The 21,500-nt window shown below is 38.0% G+C and overlaps 1 protein-coding gene across 3 annotated transcripts in view; it reads right to left on the bottom strand.

Moving 5' to 3' along the window:
* Nucleotides 1-21,087, bottom strand: part of KAT6A (lysine acetyltransferase 6A) — a 112,469-nt gene extending 91,382 nt beyond the window's left edge. Inside the window, exons 1-4 of one of the 3 annotated variants that reach the window (XM_090258846.1) lie at nt 21,007-21,087; nt 19,933-20,028; nt 18,721-18,808; nt 17,498-18,412 (exon numbers count right to left, since the gene is read on the bottom strand). In XM_090258846.1, coding sequence (XP_090114972.1) covers nt 17,498-18,097 — 600 coding nt within the window. In that variant the 5' untranslated portion in view covers nt 18,098-18,412; nt 18,721-18,808; nt 19,933-20,028; nt 21,007-21,087. The remainder of the gene's footprint in view (nt 1-17,497; nt 18,413-18,720; nt 18,809-19,932; nt 20,029-21,006) is intronic. The other 2 variants (XM_090258848.1, XM_090258847.1) reach the window with 2 other exon arrangements.
* Nucleotides 21,088-21,500: the final 413 nt, after the last annotated feature.

Below are 21,500 nucleotides of genomic sequence, written 5' to 3'. Positions count from 1 at the left end.
GCAAATCTATACACATACAAAAAAAGAAAAAGAAATCCAGAGATGTTATTCGATTAGGATGAACAACTTCATATACAAGGGAGATAGAAACTGAAGCAGATGGAATATTCATGATCCAATAACATACTTCGGTACATGCAGTGATTAGCTTTAGTTATAGGTACAGGATTAGATTAGGTTAAATTACACTAGATTATAGGGCTGAGGAATCATTGTTCATAATTCAACTACTCTTTATCCTTAAGCCTCATGAGACTATTTCTAAAGGTTTAACCAGTGTGTGAGGGAAGAGATTAAGACAATGAGGAGATACTTACCTGGCAGGGGAGATAACATGATCACAAAGACAATGAGGAGAATAATATATAGAGCAGGCTAGAAAATGTCAAATTAAAGCTAGAGGTGCTCACCAATGTCATCCACAAAGATATAACACAAATCTATGGATATAATCACTGGCATATCAAAACTTAGAAATAATTTGTCCAAAGAGGTTGGGGTCTTGGCTTTGTGTCCCTTCTGTACTAAAGAGAATCCTAATTCATAAAGTAGCAGCCCTGTGCTACGGTAAGCAGGATGGCAATCCACAGCCAAATCGCATCAGGCCCTGTGAGCTCAGCGGAAAGAAAATAGAGAAATCAGGAGATGGCTATAACAAACAACTTTCTGATACCACGATTGTATTTAATGGCTAATCCCAGGCCTGATTAATGATGTCAGACACATGGGAGGCACTTTGTAACTGAATAAAAAACCCTTCTTGCCTTAAATTCAAACACATTACTGTCATACATAAAACAGTACGTGCCCATGAGCAATATAAAAATAAACACTTTATCTCCAAGGTGCTTACAAATTAGTATACGTATTTAGAAAGCCTCTCATGCCCATCCTCAACTTCCTGTAACTTTTATAGATATATTTCAGCTCCTGGAATATATACTGTCTGCTCCTCTCAGCAGAGAAATGGGTCATAAAAAAGTTCAAGGGTACTTTTCTTTATTTAAGTTTTTCTTAAAAGCATTTTCATTTAATTTTGTTTTAAACTTTTTTGTCCCACCCTGGCCTGTGTGGCTCAGTGGATTGAGCACCAGCCTGCAAACCAAAAGGTCATTGGTTCAATTCCTGTTCAGGGCACATGCCTCAGTTGCGGGCCAGGTCCCCAACTGAGGGCGTGAGAGAAACAACCAACTGATGAATCTCTCCCTCTCTTTCTTCCTCCCATCCCCTCTCTCTAAAAATAAATAAATAAAATCTTTTTTTTAAATAAACTTTTTTGTTCCTTCCAATGCATGAACAACTGAGTCACTGAGTCTAACATCAATTTATCTATTCCTACTTCAAATAATCTGAACAGCCAACAAGTCTGATATTCTCATAGTAATCAAAGATAGCAAAAAGGTTTGCTCATGGATACACACAAACCCTAGAGATAGGATTTTTCAATTGAAATAGACTGGCAATTTTCTTGCTCTTTAAGTAACTCCCACAGATATTTTACTGAAAATGCAGAAAATCAGACTTTAATTACCATTAACAACCAAAGGGCTAAGTTCTGAAAGAATATTAAGAGACCAGAAAAAGCGTACTAGCCCTACTTCGTAAATAGGTATTAAGGGCAGAAAGTTTCTGTGGACAAACCAGGACTCATATAACCCTAAAACGGTTTGTGGATCCCCAAATGTTTATCAGTCTTTCTTCAATTATTTAAAACACTATTTCATTAAAAAGATCAACACTGTTTAGATACTTGATAGATGTCATTTTCAGAATGAGAAAGAGAGATGACATAGTCTGTTGTGAAAATAAGGAAGTTGTCTGAGGTATTGTTGACTCATCTAACTGGAGGTTTTCTAATTATCTCTATTATCTGGCACAGAGTAAGCACTCCATTAATTCAGAGGTGTACTGAATGAAACCCCAACATTCTCCAGTCAGCCTGATAGTGTTAAGATAGAAGTTAAGGCACTTTATTCATTTGTTCAATGAATATTTTTAACTATGAGCCAGGCTCCTTGACACTGAAATAAAGAAATAAAAAGCAGCTCTTTCCTTTAATTCCAGTAGGAAAGGCAGGTGAACAGACTATCACAATACAGGGAGAAAAACATCATAGCATCAGCATGCTAAACATATGACGAGAATATGTTGCATTCGTAAAAGTCACCTCACTGAGTAATTAATGGTGGTGGATAGGTAAAGAAGGCTTAAAAGATGAGTATTAGCTATGTTTGTTTTTGCATGAAATAACAAAAGAATAACATTATAAACAGAGATACATATAAAAAACTAAGAGGCAAGAGTATGGTTAATTAATTACAAGGAACTGCAACATGTTGAAAGACAGAGGGTTAAAAGAGTGTGGCAACAAATGACGTTGCATAAAGGCTAAGAAATCTGAACTTCATCCAGAAGGAACAGAAATCCACTAGACTTCAGGAGTCTAAACAAGGCAAGTACATGATATGTTAGAGTAATCAGACAAAACCACAGAGGTGAGCTCCAAAATCTAGACTAGAGTCTGCTAGATAGCATAAGCTCCACGAGGGCAGGGATTTGTATCCATCTGGTTCCCTGCTCAATCCCCAGCACTTAGAACAGTATCTACCACGTGTCAAATATCATTAAATATTTATTGAATAAATGAAGGGAAAACAGCTGAAAGACAAGTGCAGTAACCCAAGAAAGAAAAGAACTGAACTAAAGCAATGGGAGATAGATACAGGAGGCATGACTAATGCTCTTAACAACTCCTCCTTTTTACCTCAGTATTCAGTGTCTCCTTTCCCTTCTAATGCAGCTCAAAGAAACTAACAGTAAATTCTAAGCTCTGCAAAAAACCCAAGCTAGTTTATAAAAGAGCTACAAAGACGTCATAGAAAATTGTTCCTAGTAGCAGTATTAAAGAAATCACAATTAATTAACTTACAGTCAGGACTATAGTTACTCTCCATATCTGTTGAGGTCAGAAAATTACTGGAGTGTTCAAAATATCCACAGCAAGGTATTGGGTGCTTAAACTGAGACAAGACAAATTTAGTTTAGAAATAAATTCCCAGCCAAGAACCAGTAACATTTGGTTAATCAATGAATGTTAAGAGTCTCCTCTGCATATCTATAAAGACAATGTACAGACATTTAGGGGAACTCATTTAATCTCTTCTCATATATAAAAATAAGGGTTTGAATTGAAAGAAACCCTAAGACTTTCAGTTCTACAAGTAAAAGTTATTTCTCATCTATTTGAGATAGCCTCTTTAATGAGGCCTTGCATTTGTTTGCACATTATTTTAAAAGTGCTCCTCTTTTTACCTCCAAGAATATCTGAAGACTCTTAAGTACAAGGAACATTTTTTTCTTAATTTCCCTCAGTACATAATGAACTACTTTGCAGGCAGGTCAGAAAGGAGGGAAAGTAACATCTACTGAGAGCTATTTACCAGCGCTATCCCAGGTGCTATCAAATAGTGTTTCTTTTTCTTTTGTTTAATTTTTATTTATTTATTGTTTTTCTATTACAGTTGCCCCATTTTTTCCCCCATTGCCCGCCTCCCGCCCAACCCTTCTCCCACAGTCAATCCCCACCCCATTGTCCATGTCCATGGGTCATTTATACTAGTTCCTTAACAGTGTTTCTTATCATCTCCAAAACTATGTGAAGAAACTGAGGGGCAAAGAGGTTAAATACTTTGCCCAAGACCACACAACTAGTTAAGTGGTGAACCCAGAAAGCAAACTCCAGAGCCCAAACTCTGTTTGCTCCCCTAAATCACGGTAACTGATTTGAATGCCCAAGGATGTCCATGCTGTTCTAGAGTGGGACTAGGCAAGTTATGGCCTTCAGACCAAGTCCGGGACAGCAGCTGTTTTGTAAATAAAGTATAATTGGAATGCATACCTGTTTGTTTACACATTGCCTATGGCTGCTGTGCGCAGAGTTTAGTAGTTAGGTCAGAGACAATTTGGCCACAAACCCTAAAGTATTTACTATCTTGCCCTTGACAGAAAAAGTTTGCCAACATCTGTTTTAGACTAACATTCAATTCAATCAAAGCCACACTGCACACCTAATTAGGAACATAGATGTCAACACATCAGACAAATTAGTTTCAGTATCTTCACAAACCTGTTTAAAAAGCAGTTTTTGTACTTAAGATTCTCAGAGCTGCCTAGACTTACCCATTATCACTTCATATGCTTTCTTGCTATTATTTCTTGGCTTCCCCATTTGACTGATAGTTGGGTGTCTATTTGGCATTCCTGTTACAATCCCAATACCTAGCTAGCATAGTGCCTGGAACATAGACATTAACTGGAATTCTGAACGAATGTCTGAAAATAAACATATGATTTAAGACAACCAGTCACAAGTAAAGGAGAGACTCAGTACTACAGAAACTTAACCACACTGTTCTGTGCAGCAATGGAGTATTTGGGAGCTTGTTAGAAATGCAAGCTCCCAAGAATTCCACCAAGTAAGGTGCAGAACAATATATCAAGGTATGTTATTAACTGGGAGGAGAAAAACAAAAGGGAGAAAATGAATATATAAAGTAATTGTTTTTATACACATAGAATCTCTTTAGAAGGTAGGAAAGAAACTAAACTCACTGGCTGCCTCCCAGGAGGGGAAGTGGTTAGCAAGGGAACAGGATTTAGAAGAATACTTTTCATGGAATACTCTTTTGCACTTTTTAAATTTTATGTACTAATGAATGTATTATCTACTGGGAAAACATAATTTCATAACTTTGAAAAAATACTATATGGTTAGTGGATGACAAATATTACCTTGAAGAAACTACCAAATGGTATTTTTCATCTGAGTTATCAAATATTTGCAGAAAACATCTGAAACTTTCTCTCTTTTTAATCTACAGAAGCTATAAATTTTGAGAGGATAAATGGTTCAGCTTCTGAGTTTATTAAGAGAATTAAATCCTTTTGTTACATCACCCTAATTTCTATCACTCCCTGCTCCAGTTTAAAGTTTCAATTCAACAAACATTTTCTGAGCATCTTACAAAGTTCCAGGACCTGGATACACAGATTAACAACACATATGACTTAATAAATGCTTTAAGAGATGTATGTAATAAATGTAGAGAAGCACCTACTTTTTTAATGTTTGTCGTTTTCATGAACAAGAGGCAGTCTGATGTGGCTGAAGGAGTACTGGACTTGAAAGAGACCTGGGCACTAGTTCCCTTTATTTTATTAACTAAACATGTAATATTATATAAATAAAACCTGGCTATTATAGCACCTGGATTGTCCTCCTTTCTACAAAAATATTATAAAATATACATGAAAGCAAAATTCTCTATAATCTGTGAAACACTTCAGAGACATGACTTTATTTCCCCTTTTCCTTCTGTAGGTTTTTTGGCTGAAGTTAAGAGTTCTCTTCTTAGCTGAAGTTATCAGAAATAAAATTATTTTTATCATTCTTTCAAAGATAGTAGATGATGGAACCAACCCACTTGTAAAGCATTCAAAGAGAATAAAATAAGTTTTTACTGAAAATTGCATATATAAAACCCCAGACAGACAAAAACAGGTATTCAACAACTAAAAGTTGGCGCTGACACAGCACGTTTACCAGGGCCTGGATGCCCTTACAAATGAGGGTTAACTAATGAGAGCAACAGGCAGCCTAGAATGACAGCCACAAGGGCAAAAAGGGCCAACAGAGTGGGGCTACGAAGTGACAACAGAGATGGTTGTCATGCTGGCCACCTTGCAGCCTTCTTAATGATATGCTTTGTTAGTGCTCTAAGTTTGAAGATGTTTAAAATCCTGGCCTATTGGTTTTTGGGGGGATTTTTTTTTTTTTTTTGGCCTATTTTTATGCAATGAGAAGAATGTGTTTACCTCTGCCACCACTGATGTTACTTGCCCTGTAGAATAATTCTTCAGATAAAACATATTCTTTCTTCTACCATTAAACAGAAAGAAAAAAAAAAAGATAAATGTATCCTGCTGGATTGGAGGTTACCCTATCACAAACCTTAACCATATAGAATGCTAACCAATGTTTGCTGGGGAGAACAGTGACTTCAAAACCGAGATCTAAAAGTCAGACATGTGATTTGGTGTTTTATTCATCTTCAATGAAACATTTATTATGACCCTACAATGTTTTGCTTCTAAGCCTTAGTACATGCTGTTCCCTTTGCAGGAACCACTCTTTCCCACCCCACCCTTGTGCTTCTCCATCTCCCTTAACCGCTCACTTGTGACTTCCTCTGAGAAGACTTCCCTAACTTCCCCCACCCTGTGCTTCACTGAAGAGTTTTATCCCATCAGAGCATTTATCACTGTGTGTGTTAATCACAGGGATTGTAACTCCTTTACTCTCTACCTAATCACTGCTCTGGCACCTGGAAGATGTTCCATAAATACTTATAAAGCATACCAGACACTGTGCTAGATAAAAAGGTATACAAAGATGAAAAGCAAGATCCTAAATTCACTGTCTAGTAGGAAAGGCTAAAGCAATACAATGTAAAACAGGCTATGATAGTATGTACAGGATATCAGGAGCATAAAGAGTTAGCTCTCTAAGTCAGCCTGGAAGCAGGATAGGTGAATGAAATGGATGGAAGAAAAAGAATGGATATATGCCTAAACTAAGTCTACAAAGTTAAATGAGAGCTAATTGGTGAAGTAGAGAGAAAGAATGATTATTCTTACAAGTGATAAATACAGGAGCAAAAGAAAATAAGGTGGATCTAAGGAAATGCAAATAGTTTGAAATATGCAGTGGTTCTCAAATCTTAACAAGCATCTGATTCCCATGGAAGGTTTATTAACATACAAGTTGCTGGATCCCACTGATGTTTCTCTTCCCTCTCTTTCCCTCCCTTCTCTCTAAAATCAGTAAGCTTGTCCTCGGGTGAGGGTGAAAAAAAAACTGGCACTAAAGGATTTTAAAAAGGGGAGTAAATTCAGTTTTAGAAAGATGACAATAATAGCTAACATTAATAGAGCACTGCACTTCATGTATTCTTTACTGTCCAGTAACTACTAGGCATATGTGGCTACTTCAATTAAATTACAATTAAATTTAAAATTTAGTTACTTAGTCAACCAGCCACATTTCAAGAGCTGGCCACTGTACTGAGCACAGATATAGAATATTCCATCCATCATTGCACAAAGCTCTATTAGACAACACTGATGTGTATTGACTCATTAAATCTTCACAATTTCATTATGGAATAGGTACTGCATTATCCCCATTTTATAGAAAGCAACGTGGCAAAGAACGATTAAACAAATTACTCGAGGTCATAAAACAAGTAGTGCCAATATGAAATGCACATCCAGATGGTCTGGTTCTTGAGTCTCTGTTCTTAATCGCTTCTTAATAAGATCATTCTTGGCAATAATGGGGACTGGAAGGAGATGATGCTGGAGGAAGGAGACCAATGAGGAAGCTTCAGGAGAAAAATGACCAGAACCTGCACTAAGAGAGTAGCAGCTGGAACCAAGAAGAGGTAATTAAAAGAGATGTTAAAGAAACAGGAAGGATTGTGAATAAACTAGAACTGAACTCAAAACAGGTGCAAATGAGGCGTAGGAGATAACACCAAAGTTTGTTTTAGTAATCAGAGTCAATGGCAATGCCTCCCACCTCAGTAAGAAATCAGAGGAGCAAGTTGAAGGAAGGTGATAAATTCCATCAGGGTCATCATGAATTTGAAGTGGGTGAGTTAAGATATTACACAGTGAAACAAGTCCAGAGTAAACAACAGAGGTTTGGATTCAGATATGAATTTAATATAGAGACAGATGAAAGATAACTCAGGAAGGTTGAAACAATAAGAAGCGGGCAAAGAACAGAACCTTAGGGAATCCAACAAATAAGATTTTTAAAAAGGCAAAAGATAAAAAGCCAGTAAACTGAAAATGAATTACCAGAAAGATGGAAGGAGCAGGGAAGACACTAGGAAGAAAGAATTATCCCACAGGTCAAGTGAGGAGGGAATGTGGTCAACCAGTGCGGAATGCTGCTGACAGGTCAGGTAAGATAAGGACTGAAAACTGACCACAAGAACTCTAAATGGTGCTTTTGGACAAAAGGCCAGATTGCAACAGATCTGGAATGAATATAGACTTTGTTTTTTCCCAAGAAAGTTCAAAATGAAGGGAAGGAAACAGATAGGATGCAGATGGAGAAAAGGATCTGAAGTGGTGTTTTTGTTTGTTTTTATTCTAATTTGATGAGAGAAACTTTCCCATGCTAAGGGGCAGAGTGAAGAGACTGAGAACATCATACAGATGGACGAGCTCCTTGAGACAGGAGAAAACAGGATCCTGTACATATATAGAGAAATTAGCTCTAGACAACACTTCTTTCACATCCTCTGAAAAGGTAGCAAAGGAGGTAACAGAAAGTACAGATGTTTTTAGGTTAGTGTAGGAGAGGTATAGTCGAATGAGCTCATATGGCTGGATAGATTCTATTCTAAGAAGTAGGACAGGGCAGTGTCTGTTAAAAATGAAAAAGGCAAAAGCACTGGAGGAAATACTGAACTGCTGCAAGAGAAGATTACAGACACATGGTTTGTGCAATTTTCTTCAAAATGATAAACAGCCCCATACTGGCTTAATTTCAAGGTTTGAGTTTGTCGATTAGATGCGAGAGTCAAGTGAGTGAGGTGATAAACCATAACACCAAATAGTTAAAAGAAAAGGCACGTGAGTGGTGAGAGGAGCCATCCATCAGATTCACAAACTATATATGTACTGTCTGAGACCTTGATGAGATAAAAGAGCAGGTGCAGTTGCAGTTAGGAGAGAGAAAGGTGGAAGTTCAGGGCAGTTATGATCAGGGAGTAGGATAAAACAAAATTTAGGTGTCCAGAAGTACACTGTCCTGGGTTCAAAGTGTGCTCATGAGAATAGGTGTGATGTTGTTTCATGTACTGTCTGAATTATTAGGTAAAAAGTAGCTACTCCTTCTGACTTGACTCCCTCAGCCACTTTCCACAACAGAGATGTTGGTTCTAAGTGTTGGAGCAGTGGTTCTTAACCCTGGCTGTACATTAAATGTACACAGAGACTTAAAACTAAAATCTGGGCCCCACTGCTAGAGTCTAATTTAATTCATTTGGTGTTTACTACATTTTAAGGCTCCTCTGGCAATTCTAAAATGGATTCAGTGTCAAGACCTCTGCTTTAGAAAGAACAGGGCTTTAGATTTATGTTATAAAATTAAAGAAAAACTAACTGGCATGAGAAGAAATTAAATAAATAAATCAGGAAAATGGTGAAAGAGGATCTAAATTGTTCAATGAGTGAGATATTTAAAGATGTCCTGAATAGAAAAGTTGGGAAACCATTAAAGCACAGCATCACACTCAAAACACACAAAAATGTAATGTTTCCAAGAGTTCCGTTACAGGTTCTAGAAAATTCAGGAGTTAATGCTTCACTGTAGGCCAATGACTAAGAAAAAAGAAAAACCTGCACTCTACTAAGCAGAAAGACTTGATAACCAACACTTAGCAGCTCTCCTAGGTCAAGGACAGCTCACAATTCACTGGAGGAAAAAGCAGCCTATCATAAGCATAACACCCCACATACATGGAATCTACTCTTCTACACAAAAGGTAAAGAGCAAAGGAATCAGCTGTCTTTCACACATACAAGGATTTTAAGTTTTTAAATGTCAGATTTCCTTTCTACATGGAGCCATTTTCTCCTTAAACAAGTTTTCCTAATAATCTTAAAACCACCCAATTATTTTATAAATAACTGTCCCCAGTCTTAACCTTTATTTGTTCCTATTCTACTTGCTAAGTATTGCAGAGATAAACTATTATCATAGACCCAAAATGGCAAACATGATCTGTTGTCTACTGCCTTCCCTGTAAGGTTTGTGTACTGGTATTACAAATCACCCAGAATCAAGATGCTAAATATGCATAACAATGAGTGATAGACTGGATACTCTTAATCCGCCCACACGTAGTAATAATCCCTTTCATATGAATTACTTCACTGATTAATAGAAAGGTGTGTACCTTCCTGTCTCAGTATTAAAATGTTTAAATTCTAGCCAATTATCCAAGTCACTCACAGGTCATCTGTGCTGTAGATTTTCTGAAAATCGGACACTATAAGTGGACATTTTTTTTTCAAAACTCAAGGAGTACTTTTTCTTCCCACATTAAGGTAGCTCAATGTGTTCTTCTAATATTTAGCTAAACACATAAGACTTTCTAATTCCTCTAATTTGGTCAATAGAAAAGCAGTCTTCACCCCACCCTGAAAAAACTGTTTTGACTTTTAGAGTATATAGCTATCTTCAAACACTGAAACAAACAGATTTATATATTGTGGCTTATAAAAACCACCAAAATTCTCTAGATCAGGGTTTTATCCTATGGTTTCCATGAAGGAAGAGTGTTCCAACTACATTAGTTCATACTCATTGCTCTCTAAAACTATAGAGCAGTTATTACAGTCTAATGAAAAAAAAGCACAGAACAGAGAAGGGCTTGCCCATTTCTCCCAGATTTGATTAACATGCTGTGTGGCATGCAACAAGACACTTATATATCCTTGGCCTTCAATTTCTTTATTTATGAAATAAAATTATAATCACTGTTATCCAAGATTGCTATAAAATTCTATAAAATGCAGAAGACTCAATTCTTCTAAGAAAGTATCTATACTTTGAAAACCTAATATAATCAATCCATCTATAAAATAAAACTTAATCAACATTACACTCTGATTTATTTTTTTCTTAGGAAGTCTTTTTTTTTTTTTTCAATTGCTGGCAGTTAGAAACTATTTTGACCCGGAATATCATTCTGAAAATCTAAATGCTACACTATTATAACCTCTACACTTAATTTCAACCCTTACTATAAACTTTCTCACCTGTTCCCTAATGAAATTGAAAGCAATTCTCTGAATTTGAATTTATAGTTATGTATAATGCTGATGAAAGCCATCTGTTGGGAACTATGGCTTTTCTGTTAAAGGAAAAACCAGAACAAAACAGCCTAGATATTCCTGGGAACCAGCTGCAGGTGAAGGAGTCCTAATCCTGCACAAATTTTGCTGGGAAAAGCAGAAGAGTTGAAGGCTCTGCTGGTCTGATTCATTTGCTGCAGATCCTTTTGAACTGACTCCACCCTGAGTAGCCACTGGTAAACAACTGTTAAGAGAATGAGGCTCTTAATAATTCCTATTCGTAAGATTTGTTTTTTTTGTTTTTAATTTAGCCCTGGCTGGTGTGGCTCAGTGGACTGAGTGCCGGCCTGCGAACCAAAAGGCTGCTGGTTCAATTACCAGTCAGGGCACAGACCTGGGTTACGAACCAGGTCCCTGGTTGGGGGCTTACAAGAGGCAACCAAACAATGTTTCTCTCACACATCTATATTTCTCCTCCTTTCTTTCTCTCTCTCTTCCTCGCTCTCTAGAAATCAGAGCATGAAAAGTATTCATTATTAAGAAACACTTCCCAGTGCACTAGAAAATTTGTTTAATTCAACTTAGACCAGCAAATTTGGTGCCTAGATTCATTCAGTCCTCTCATGTAGCTAAGAACCAAGTAAGTGTAAAAAATATACTATACTTTCTCCAATATTCTAAAAAGAAAGAGAAAAAATATCTGTCAGGAGATTCTTACAAAAGAGGCCTGGAATGATATAATTTTTTTTCCAGATTCATCAAACAGTTTCTGTTATCTACTTGCTTTCATAGTATTAAAAAATTAATGTAGCCCTGGCTGGCGTGGTTCAGTGGATTGAGTGCTGGCCTGCAAACCAAAAGGTCGCCAGTTTGTTCCCAGTCAGGGCACATGCCTGGGTTGTGGGCCAGGTCCCCAGTTGGAGGTGTGCAAGAGACAAATGATAGATGTATTGGTCACACATCTTTGTTTCTCTCCCTCTCTTTCTCCCTCCCTTCCACTCTAAATAAATAAAATCTTTAAAAAAAATTTTTTTAAAAGGCAATGTAAAGCAGTGCTGGCCCATGTGTCAGGATGAACTAAATAAAAAACAAGCAACAAGAATAAGAAGAAAAATAATGTATTTTACATACATTCATTTTCCACTTGGTGTTTTGTGAGAAGCAATAATGAAAATTTGTATTATTAAATGTTATTAAAGAACTATTATGTAAATATATTATGCCTATAAAACTTAACCATGCAAAGTTCTTTTGAGACTTCAGTAAGAAAGTACATGCTAAAGCCCTTAGAACATTGGCCAACACATTGCTAGCCCTTAACAAATGTTAGCTATTAATAGGTTTCTATAAGCAACTGCTTACATTCTCTTGACTTACTGATATACGGCAAAGAAAGAGGTAAAGATGTTTAGATCCTCTAGATGTTTATTCCTGAAGCAATTTGTAGCATCTGATAGCTTAATTTCTTCTTTTTATTTCATCAATTTATTAAAAGTTAGCCACAGAAGAGTAAAGTGCTAGTAACTATAAGAAAAATGTTTAAGTATATGCATATAAGTTTTGGGTAGTTTCGATTAGCAATGACTAAACCAAAGGTTGTTCAGTGGCTCCAGTCTTCTTTCAGTGTGTTATGAGCTGAAAATTACCAAAACACACAGAGCTCATACATTAACTAGAAGCTGTAGAGTTGGTTGTATTTAAACATATGTTGCATTACAAATATATCTCTGCCAGAGTTATTCTTAAATTTGTTTTTGTCTTTTTGAATATGAACAAGTCTACTGAGACAGTCAATTTCTAACCACATACATACTTAATCTACCTCAATGACTTGTTTAGTGACAAATTTTTATTTCTAGCCAGCTTCTCCTGAGGGCGCCGAACCTTCAGTCACCAAAATATGGTTTAAAACAATGATATAAGAAATGTATAAAAATTGTAATTATTGAGATTAGTCAGTTGCAAACTCAAATCTACGTTATCCATGTCACTATACCCTTGCCATGGAGCAAAAAGTAAAAGTTCACTACATATGACTGGAAAATCCTAAAATATTCCTTTTTACTTAAAAACTGATACGTCAGCATCATCCTCCTTCCCTCCTCCATAAGATTTAAAACTTATGATTTTAAAAAACTTTCCCCCCAAAAAGTTTCCTAATTAATATAAAATACACTTGCTTGCATGCTCTCATAAAAAAACTTAATATATACTTTGAATTGAGAATTTTTTCCACTTATTTACTACTAATTTATCTCTTCTCAACATTTTTGTAGCATCTTTTGCTTTCAGATGGTTTGTAATTGTGATTTTGTTTTGTTTCATTTCAAGTGACCAATCATTCTGTCAAGCAGTTAACACATCCCTGAATTAACAGCACAAACACTTATGAAAAAGTATCACAGTGACAGGATACTGAACATAAAGATTAAAAATACAAACAATTTTTAATACCGCTATTCTATCTAATGGAAATGTGAAACAACTTTACTATTAATATCGGCCACTTCCAAATAGCTAAATCAAAATTTTATCATTTTTAACTCTCAAAAACTTGAAAACATATTTCCATTCTAATCAGCATCTCTACACCAAAAATCTAAGATCCCGCTTATTCCATAAATTTAAAATGTCAAATTCCAGTAACAAAATAATTTGGATTCTATGCTGTCTGCCTTAATCCACAACAAGACCTAAATCCTAAATGCACTGTTCATGGTAAGCGTCTCAATGTTTGCTGAATGAATAATAAATGAAGTAAATGAGCACACTATATTACAGTAATACTTATATTTCAAAAAAAAAGAAATATACAAGGACGAACTTGCTATTTAAACCAGTTACACTACCACCCCCACCTATATACCACAATTTAAGGGAAAACAACATTTTGTCTCAAATGAAAGCACTCTATTACAGCCATACATCCAATTTCAAACTGCAACTGATAAAACTTCAGTGACAACTGAAATAAAAATTAATAAACTTAGAAATTATTTTTAAAAAAATAAAACACAATGTTATGTAGGCAAACTACTTTTTATGGACCTCGGATATACAAAACTAGGTTATTCATAATCTTTGGTTTCTGATACTTTCTTATCACAGGTTCAAAGTCAGTTTTAGAATTCATTCTATGATAGAAAAGAGAAAAAAGGGACACAAACAGTAAGTGTATGAGGTGTGAGGGAGAAATGTGTCCTTCCAGAATTAGAGAATGTGCTATGAAGTTAACACCAAGAACACTCACAATTATGTATTTGAGTGCAGTGACAGGCATTATACATAACTCCCAAGAGGCAGTGGGTATATAACTGTACAATGAATCTAAAGTCAGACTACCCAAGTTCAAATCCTAGCTCTGTCACCTGATATCTGACTTGGACAAGGTACTGAACCTCTTTTATGTCTCAGTTTCTTCATCTGTAAAATAACAGTATCTACCCTCATTCAGCTGCATGAGAATTAAATGAACTAGTAAGTTAGCTTTAAAGTAATGCCTGGCACACAGTAAATATCATCATTAAGTTAAATAAATGAATAAATTCACCATAAACTACCACATCTAAAGCTAGCTATTTCTCTTAGAACATAGATAAAACTTTTAAATCACATTATCCCACAGTTTCTCCTCACTATCTAGCAATGTGAAAACATACTTAAGTTCAAGTGCTTTCACAACAACTCTTAAAAATATTTCTATACAGCTGATCTCATTGAAAAGAACAAAAACCATTCAGCTGCTGAAAATCTAACATGCATGTCTATAGTTCCCTCCAAAGGTTGATTGAAATAAATAAATAAATAAGTTAGAATTGATATAGAAAAAAGTAAAGAGGAACTTACTCAAGTCATTCCATATGGTCCCTGAATTTCAAATCTCACCCCACAGCTGAACAGGCCAAAAGATATATTTGCACTCCAGAGAAGATAACACTATAATTCCAAGCCATTTCAGTTTTACGCAGAATGTCTGGCCCATAGTAGGTGTCCAATACCTATTTGCTGAATTAATAAATGTCTGTTAAGTGAAGCTACTTCTGACCTACACTTACCTTTCTCCATCACTGTTAAAAATACACTCTGCCTAATTTTTAAAAAAATATCCAGGTTCATAACTGCAAACCGATGTAATTCCATATAGGAATCCACTGGGTAGTTTAAAAAAGAAAGAAGATACATGCTGTAATCTGTTCAGAGGAGAAATAATTCCTCACCCTACAACTCACTGTATTATGATATTGAATGTGAACTTTTCATATCTTTGGGGAAAGTCAGTCAGGAAATTCACTACTGAAAATAAGACTACATTTAAAAATATAAACAGATTCCATCAACTCTTGAAATTAGTTTTCCAATAAGACCATACATAGAAGCCTACTCAACAAAACTCAATTTTCCCAAATGCATACTCCTAAACTTATGTAACCAAAGACACATTTCTAACCAAAGCACACCAGCAGATCTCTACTATTATAAATGAAATTCGGCTCAGCTGAATAATAAGGATTGTTGAGTGTGATGGTTCTCAAAGTCCCTTTTAAAAGTAAAATCCTAGGGTAGCAGAACTCAGATTCGTCCTACACTGCACTGCACTGCAGTGAACTACCTTTAAAAATATTCACAACTGTCCTGGGTGGTGTTGCTCAGTGGATTGAGTGCTGTCCTTTGAGTAGAAAAGTTGCTGGTTTGATTCCTGGTCGGGGCACTTGCCTGGGTTGTGGGCCAGGTTCCCAGTTGGGGGCATGCGAGAGGCAACAAGTCATGTTTCTCTTGAACACTGATGTTTCTCTTTCTCTCCCTTTCTTCCTCGCTTCCACTCTTGTAAATAAAATCTTTATTTAAAAAATGCACAACTGACACTTCATGCATGGCTAATACATTTTAAACTAATTAAAATATCTAACTCAAGGAAGGAAATTATAATACAAGCAAGCACCCAGGTGTTAACAAGAATTTATAATACTCAGTCCACAGATAGGACACTGAACTCATTCTAAACTATAAATTATTCCATCTCCATGCATTTAACCTATAAAACAGTTATAGGAACTGTTATATTTCACTTCACTTCAGCTATGTGTGATTAAGAAACAGTTCTCACAAATAAAGAGTTCTTACAGCACTGAACAATAAAGCATCTTAGTTATAGAGGTGGGGACTGACTGTAGAAGGGGTGATCTGGGTAGGGTGGAGCAATGGGGGAAAAAGTGGGATAACTGTAATAGAAAAACAACAAGTAAATAAAAAAAATTTTTTTAAAGCATTTTAGTTATACTTGTCCACCTTGAATATTCAATAACACACTCTTAAATGCTTAAATGACAAAGAGCCATCTGATGAATGTAATTCTCTATCACATTCATTTTAACGGTAATAACAGTAAGGTGATGTTTTATTTCAAAGCTCACAGAGAAAATTTAACCCCAAAATAGACCTCTAAAAACCTAAAAGAAAAATACTGTTTTCAATTGTTATGTAAACAAAAATCTATAGGTGGGTTATTAATGGCAGTAAATTTAGATCAAATCTCAAATATTTTTAATTATATTCAATGTTAACTTTACAATCTTCTCATCCTAGAAGAAGACTCCATGATCTTAAGCAAAATAAAGATTATTTTACTACTGTATACAAGGTGTACACTTTCCACAGAACTACTCATCAGAGCAACTAAAATAAATATACAGCTAGGATACTAGGTCAATAAAAAAAATAACTATTAATAAAACTCTCCTCATTCCCAAATATCTGCATAAGGGACAAAATTTATTTTAAAAAGAAGGCACACTTTCAACTGCACAAAATAACAGCATAAAACAAAGCAGAGGAAGGTATATCATCTGTGCAACAAAAGTCCCAAGTCCCCAGACCTTTACCAATATAGGATACTGTGTTCCTAACCCATGCAGTTATACCTGTCATAAATAATATTTAGGACTAATGATATGCAAAGAATACAAAACAGAAAGCTGAAATACAAACAGCAGAAATAAGAATTGCTAAATTTGCTTAGCTATTACTATGCAACAGGAGAATGGGTCTCATTCCTATCTACTGATAATCTGCAGCAAAATGGCAAAAAGAAAGAATACAGGTTCTTGTTAGTCACTTGCTTGTTTCAAATTCATGTCTCCAGCATTTATTTGGCTGCTCATTAACTTTCAACATTCAGTATTATAAGAACTTTTATACAACAGTTTTAAAGTTGTAAACTACATTTTTAATTCTAAACTAAATACGTTCTTTTATTTTATTTTATTTTTTTAGCTGCTCTACTTGTGCCACTCACGACAGAAGCCCTTTTTTTTTAAACATGTTCTTTTAGGTAGATCAATAGTCACACTTTGACTCGCAGGCATCAAATATCTCAAAGTATCAGAACAATTAGCATCTACTGAATTCTCACACCTAGAACTCGACAGTAAAAAACCAGAGCTGATCATTTCACAAGTCTCCAAACACAAAACCTGTGTAATTTCTATATTACTTCCTAGAAATTCAACTTTGTAGCATGCTACATCAACAGCTCTATGAACACCGATGTATATACCATTCTCACCTTATCCTTTTCATGTGGAAGGAGTGACACTGGAGGTAAAGAAGAAAGAGACTCACAACTCTCTTTCCCATCCACGTTGGTTGCTTTAGTGTTGAGCCGATAAAGAGGTCCATTTTTAAGGAGCCTGCCATGGCCAAGAGCGCGTTTAATAGCCAATCGTAACTGCTGGTGAAAACCAGAGGCAGCACTGCCTCCAAATAATGCAGAAACATCCTTCTGACCTTTCAAAAAACGTTCAATGCTTTTCAAAGTTGAGCCACCAGCCTCTCCCAAGCCATCCACTGCCCGCTTGATCAGTTTATTCCAATCTACATTTTGTTTATTGTCCAATTTTCCATGGTTTCGAGGTTTAGGAAGTGCTATTCGCCCAGGATTATCAGGATCTTTATAGGAATTGAGACCTTTATTTGAAACTTTTAAAATTGTCCCATCTTTGACACTCAACTCCAATTGTTCTAAAACAGTTTTACGATCCAAGCCATGGGATGAAGACACTGCATTACATATCCTTTCTTCCGAAGGGCGCTGTTTCTGCTTCTTCACTTTTTTGATGGCCTCCAAAATCCATTCCGTATACAGCGGGTTAGCGAGTTTTACCATGGTGAAGGATTCGTATATCCATAGAGTCGTTATCCCTTATCCTGATGCTGAGTAAGTTTTATACCATGGAAAACAACATTCTCGGAGGCTGGGAACCAGTTAACCATAGCATACAAGTTTTCTGGCCTGAGTCCTTCCTCCTTTCACAAAATAGAATGCCTCCCCACTTTATTTTAGAAACCAAAACCACCTGTTATTTAAAATGTCTTCAAACTTCCCAATAAATTTCCCAATAGCATCACACGTAGGTCTCTTCATAAAGTTGTAAAAACTCAAGAACATCTCATTTCCAGCAGAATAATGTGCATCTTATGCCTGAAAAACAATTAAAACAAAGTCAATTTTCTATCAAGGCCCATTTTGTGAATAAGCTATAACTGAAACATCCTAGTCTTTAAAAGCAATCAAATAGGAAGTGTTTATTAAGCACCTGTCATTTTAACATGTTTCTATCAACATTTCAATACAATCATGTATGTAAACCATTGGGATAAAAAAAAGAAAAGAAAAATATAAATAATTCGGATATAATGAGGACACAAAATGAGAAGCACTACGAATGACCTTAGGCTACTCGTAACCAGAGGGTGCTGGCTATTCTGTACTCCACAATATCCGCTCACCAGTCTATGAACTGAAACTTTTCCTTGACATCTGTCCCCAAGAAACTATTGAGCACTTCAACAAGTATCTGGGTTAGTAGAAAGAATCCTGTAAGGAAAGTAAGAGTGACTCTTTCATCTTTTAAAATTCCAGACATTCAGAATGGATAAAAACAGTCAGTAAGACAGACAGAAAACCACTGAGAAAATTTTAACTTTAAATTTAAAAAATTTCATATATTAAAGCAACAAATGCAATTTACACAGACCAAGTTCATATTTGAAGTATAAATTATTTTAAATGTTTCAAATGGTAATAAAAATAATACTGAAAATAGTCAAGTGTGAAAAGTACTTAAGGAATTTTTAAATAATGCAATTTTATTCAAATGTTAAGAATTACATGACAATAGCTTCTCATAGTCAAACTAAAATACCAATATTCAATATATCTGAAGGAGTAACAACAGTCAAAATGTTCATAACCAATCTACAGATACTTTAGAAATGAGAAAGACCCAGAATCACTATGTTCAAATGCACACACTACATATCAAATGTACAGTATAAAAAAAAAAATGCATTCCCTGTTTGTGGTCCTAAAGAGATCTCATACAGATTCCAGATTGCTGTCCTGAAATGAACATTAATGAATAAAACACAAACATATTTATATACTGCCTCTCCAGGATCAAAGTCAATTATTATGCTTTCAGACAAAAGAAGCTGGCAGATAAAATCTTTTTAAAAAATCACCAATACACTCTCAATCTAAATAACTTCTTTGCTTCCAAAAATAAATTGAACAAGTCTTTTTTTAGACCTCTGCCCTTACTCTAAGGAGCATTTACAACATAAACAATGTTAAAAGAATGGCTCCCACAGCAATTATTCTTAAGAGTGACATTAAAATCCAAAGGAAAAACCAACAGATATTAGGAAAGAGATCATACTACTAACTCTGATAGGCAAGAAAAGCCTGAAGTAAACATTCACATCTGAGCCAAGATTTATTTTTAAATTAGCCAACTAAAAAGAAGCCCCCTGAGAGAGCTATGCTTCATTTTGGTGAGAGTCTCAAGAGGCTAAAAATCACAGCATTATTATTCCATGGAAGTTCATTATGTAGAGATTAACGCTAAGCTAAATGAGAGGCTACAACCTGAGTTTAAGACGCTGGAACGTCCTAATTGATGAAGCTCGCAGGTAGAAGAATGAATGACAGTTACTCACTGTCTCTGCGGCTGGGATTTTTCAAGAGTCTCCAAGTCTTCCGAAAGTAAAGCGCCTGCAGACTTGAACTTTTTAACTCTGAAAGTACACCAGCCGCTGGAGAGACAGCACAACTCGCTCCGACAGTCCTTCCCCGGTCTCCACTCCCCACCCCCAAACATCTTCGCGCTCTCTTTTTAAAAGAGCGAGAAACTTGAAAAACTTGAAACGGCACCAACCCTGCAGCTTGCCAAGCGGTACGCTCTTCCCATTAGACAGAAACAGAACTCGAGGACTAAGTTAACAATGTAATCACGTCAAAGAGTTCAGAGCAACGGATCTCCCACTCCCAGCTCCTTCAAACCCTAAGCTCCACAGAGGCAGCTTCCAAGAAGGGCTTGGGGCACGCAGGCTGCCCCGGAAGCCTGACAGGTCGGGCAGCTCCTGTCCAAACCGGCCGGTGGTTGACAGGCAGCCCGCCGCCTCACCTCCCGGCACCCCGGCTGACAGCCCGACAGACACAACACCACACGTGCTGCCTCCTCCGCACCACAACACCCGCCAGCCTGTCACCCCCACTTGCCGCCACAGCCCCGGTGGGCTGTCCGCACGCCCTGCCCGAGCCCGAGAACGAGCGCCGGGGAGCGCGGGCAGGAGGGGCTGCGGCCGGCTGGGATAGCGAGCGGCCGGGCGCAGGTGGGGCCAGGGCGGTGGGCGCGCCCCCGAGGGAGAGCGGGCTCGCCGGCACAGCCCAGCCGGAGGCTCCGCGGCCTGGGCCGCCGCTCGCCACCCGCCCACCCGCAGACACGCCAGGTTGCACCCGGCCAGCGGGCGGGCGGCGGCGGGAGCGCTGGGCTTGCTGCGCGCGGGCAGCAGGGCGGGGGGGAACCCGGCGCCGGCCGGGCGCGAGGGGGCGGCCGCGACTCCCCAGCGCCCCAGCCCGAGGCCTGGTGCAGAGCAGCGGGAGGCAGCGCAGGCCGCGACGGGGCCTGCAGCGGCCCGCCGACCCCGCAAGGTGGCTCAGCAGGCCCCAGAGCGGCTCAGCCTCGGGCTCGAGGGCCGGGGGCGGTCAGCGGTGGCCCCTTGGCTACTTACTGGGGAGGAAGATAGCCGGGATCCCGGGGCCCCGGATCCGACCGCGGAAATGCCCCAAACTGACACGGCCGCCATCTTGGAGACAGTGAGCTCTGGTCGGGGGGGAGGGGAGGCGAGGCGACGGAACAGCCGCGGGGGGAGGGGAAGCGCTGCGAGGGAACGGCTGGCTGGTGGAGGGACAGGGAACAGCCTGGGAGGGAGGTGAGGGGGAGGAGGAGGGAGGGGGGGGCGGGAGGAGGGAGAGGGGGGGCTGGAGGGGGGCTGCCGAGGAGCGGGAATAGCTAGACCCAGAGCTGGGAAAGGCCGGAGGGCGGGGTAGGGGAGGAGGGAAGAGCCGGCTGGGCGGGTCACGTGGGGCCGGTACAAAAGGCCAAAGCTAAAGCGGGAGGAGGGCCAGGTGGGGCTACAAGCGAACTACTCCTCGCTTTTTTCACGCGGTTAGGTTAGGCGGATGCTTGGGACAGGAGATGGTGTATCCCCATTACACAGCTGTG

The sequence above is a fragment of the Furipterus horrens genome, unplaced genomic scaffold (genome assembly GCF_987537825.1).
Source record: "Furipterus horrens unplaced genomic scaffold, mFurHor1.1.pri manual_scaffold_12, whole genome shotgun sequence".
In the NCBI taxonomy this organism is placed as follows: Eukaryota; Metazoa; Chordata; class Mammalia; order Chiroptera; family Furipteridae; genus Furipterus; species Furipterus horrens.
This window is presented reverse-complemented; position numbering and strand designations above follow the sequence as displayed.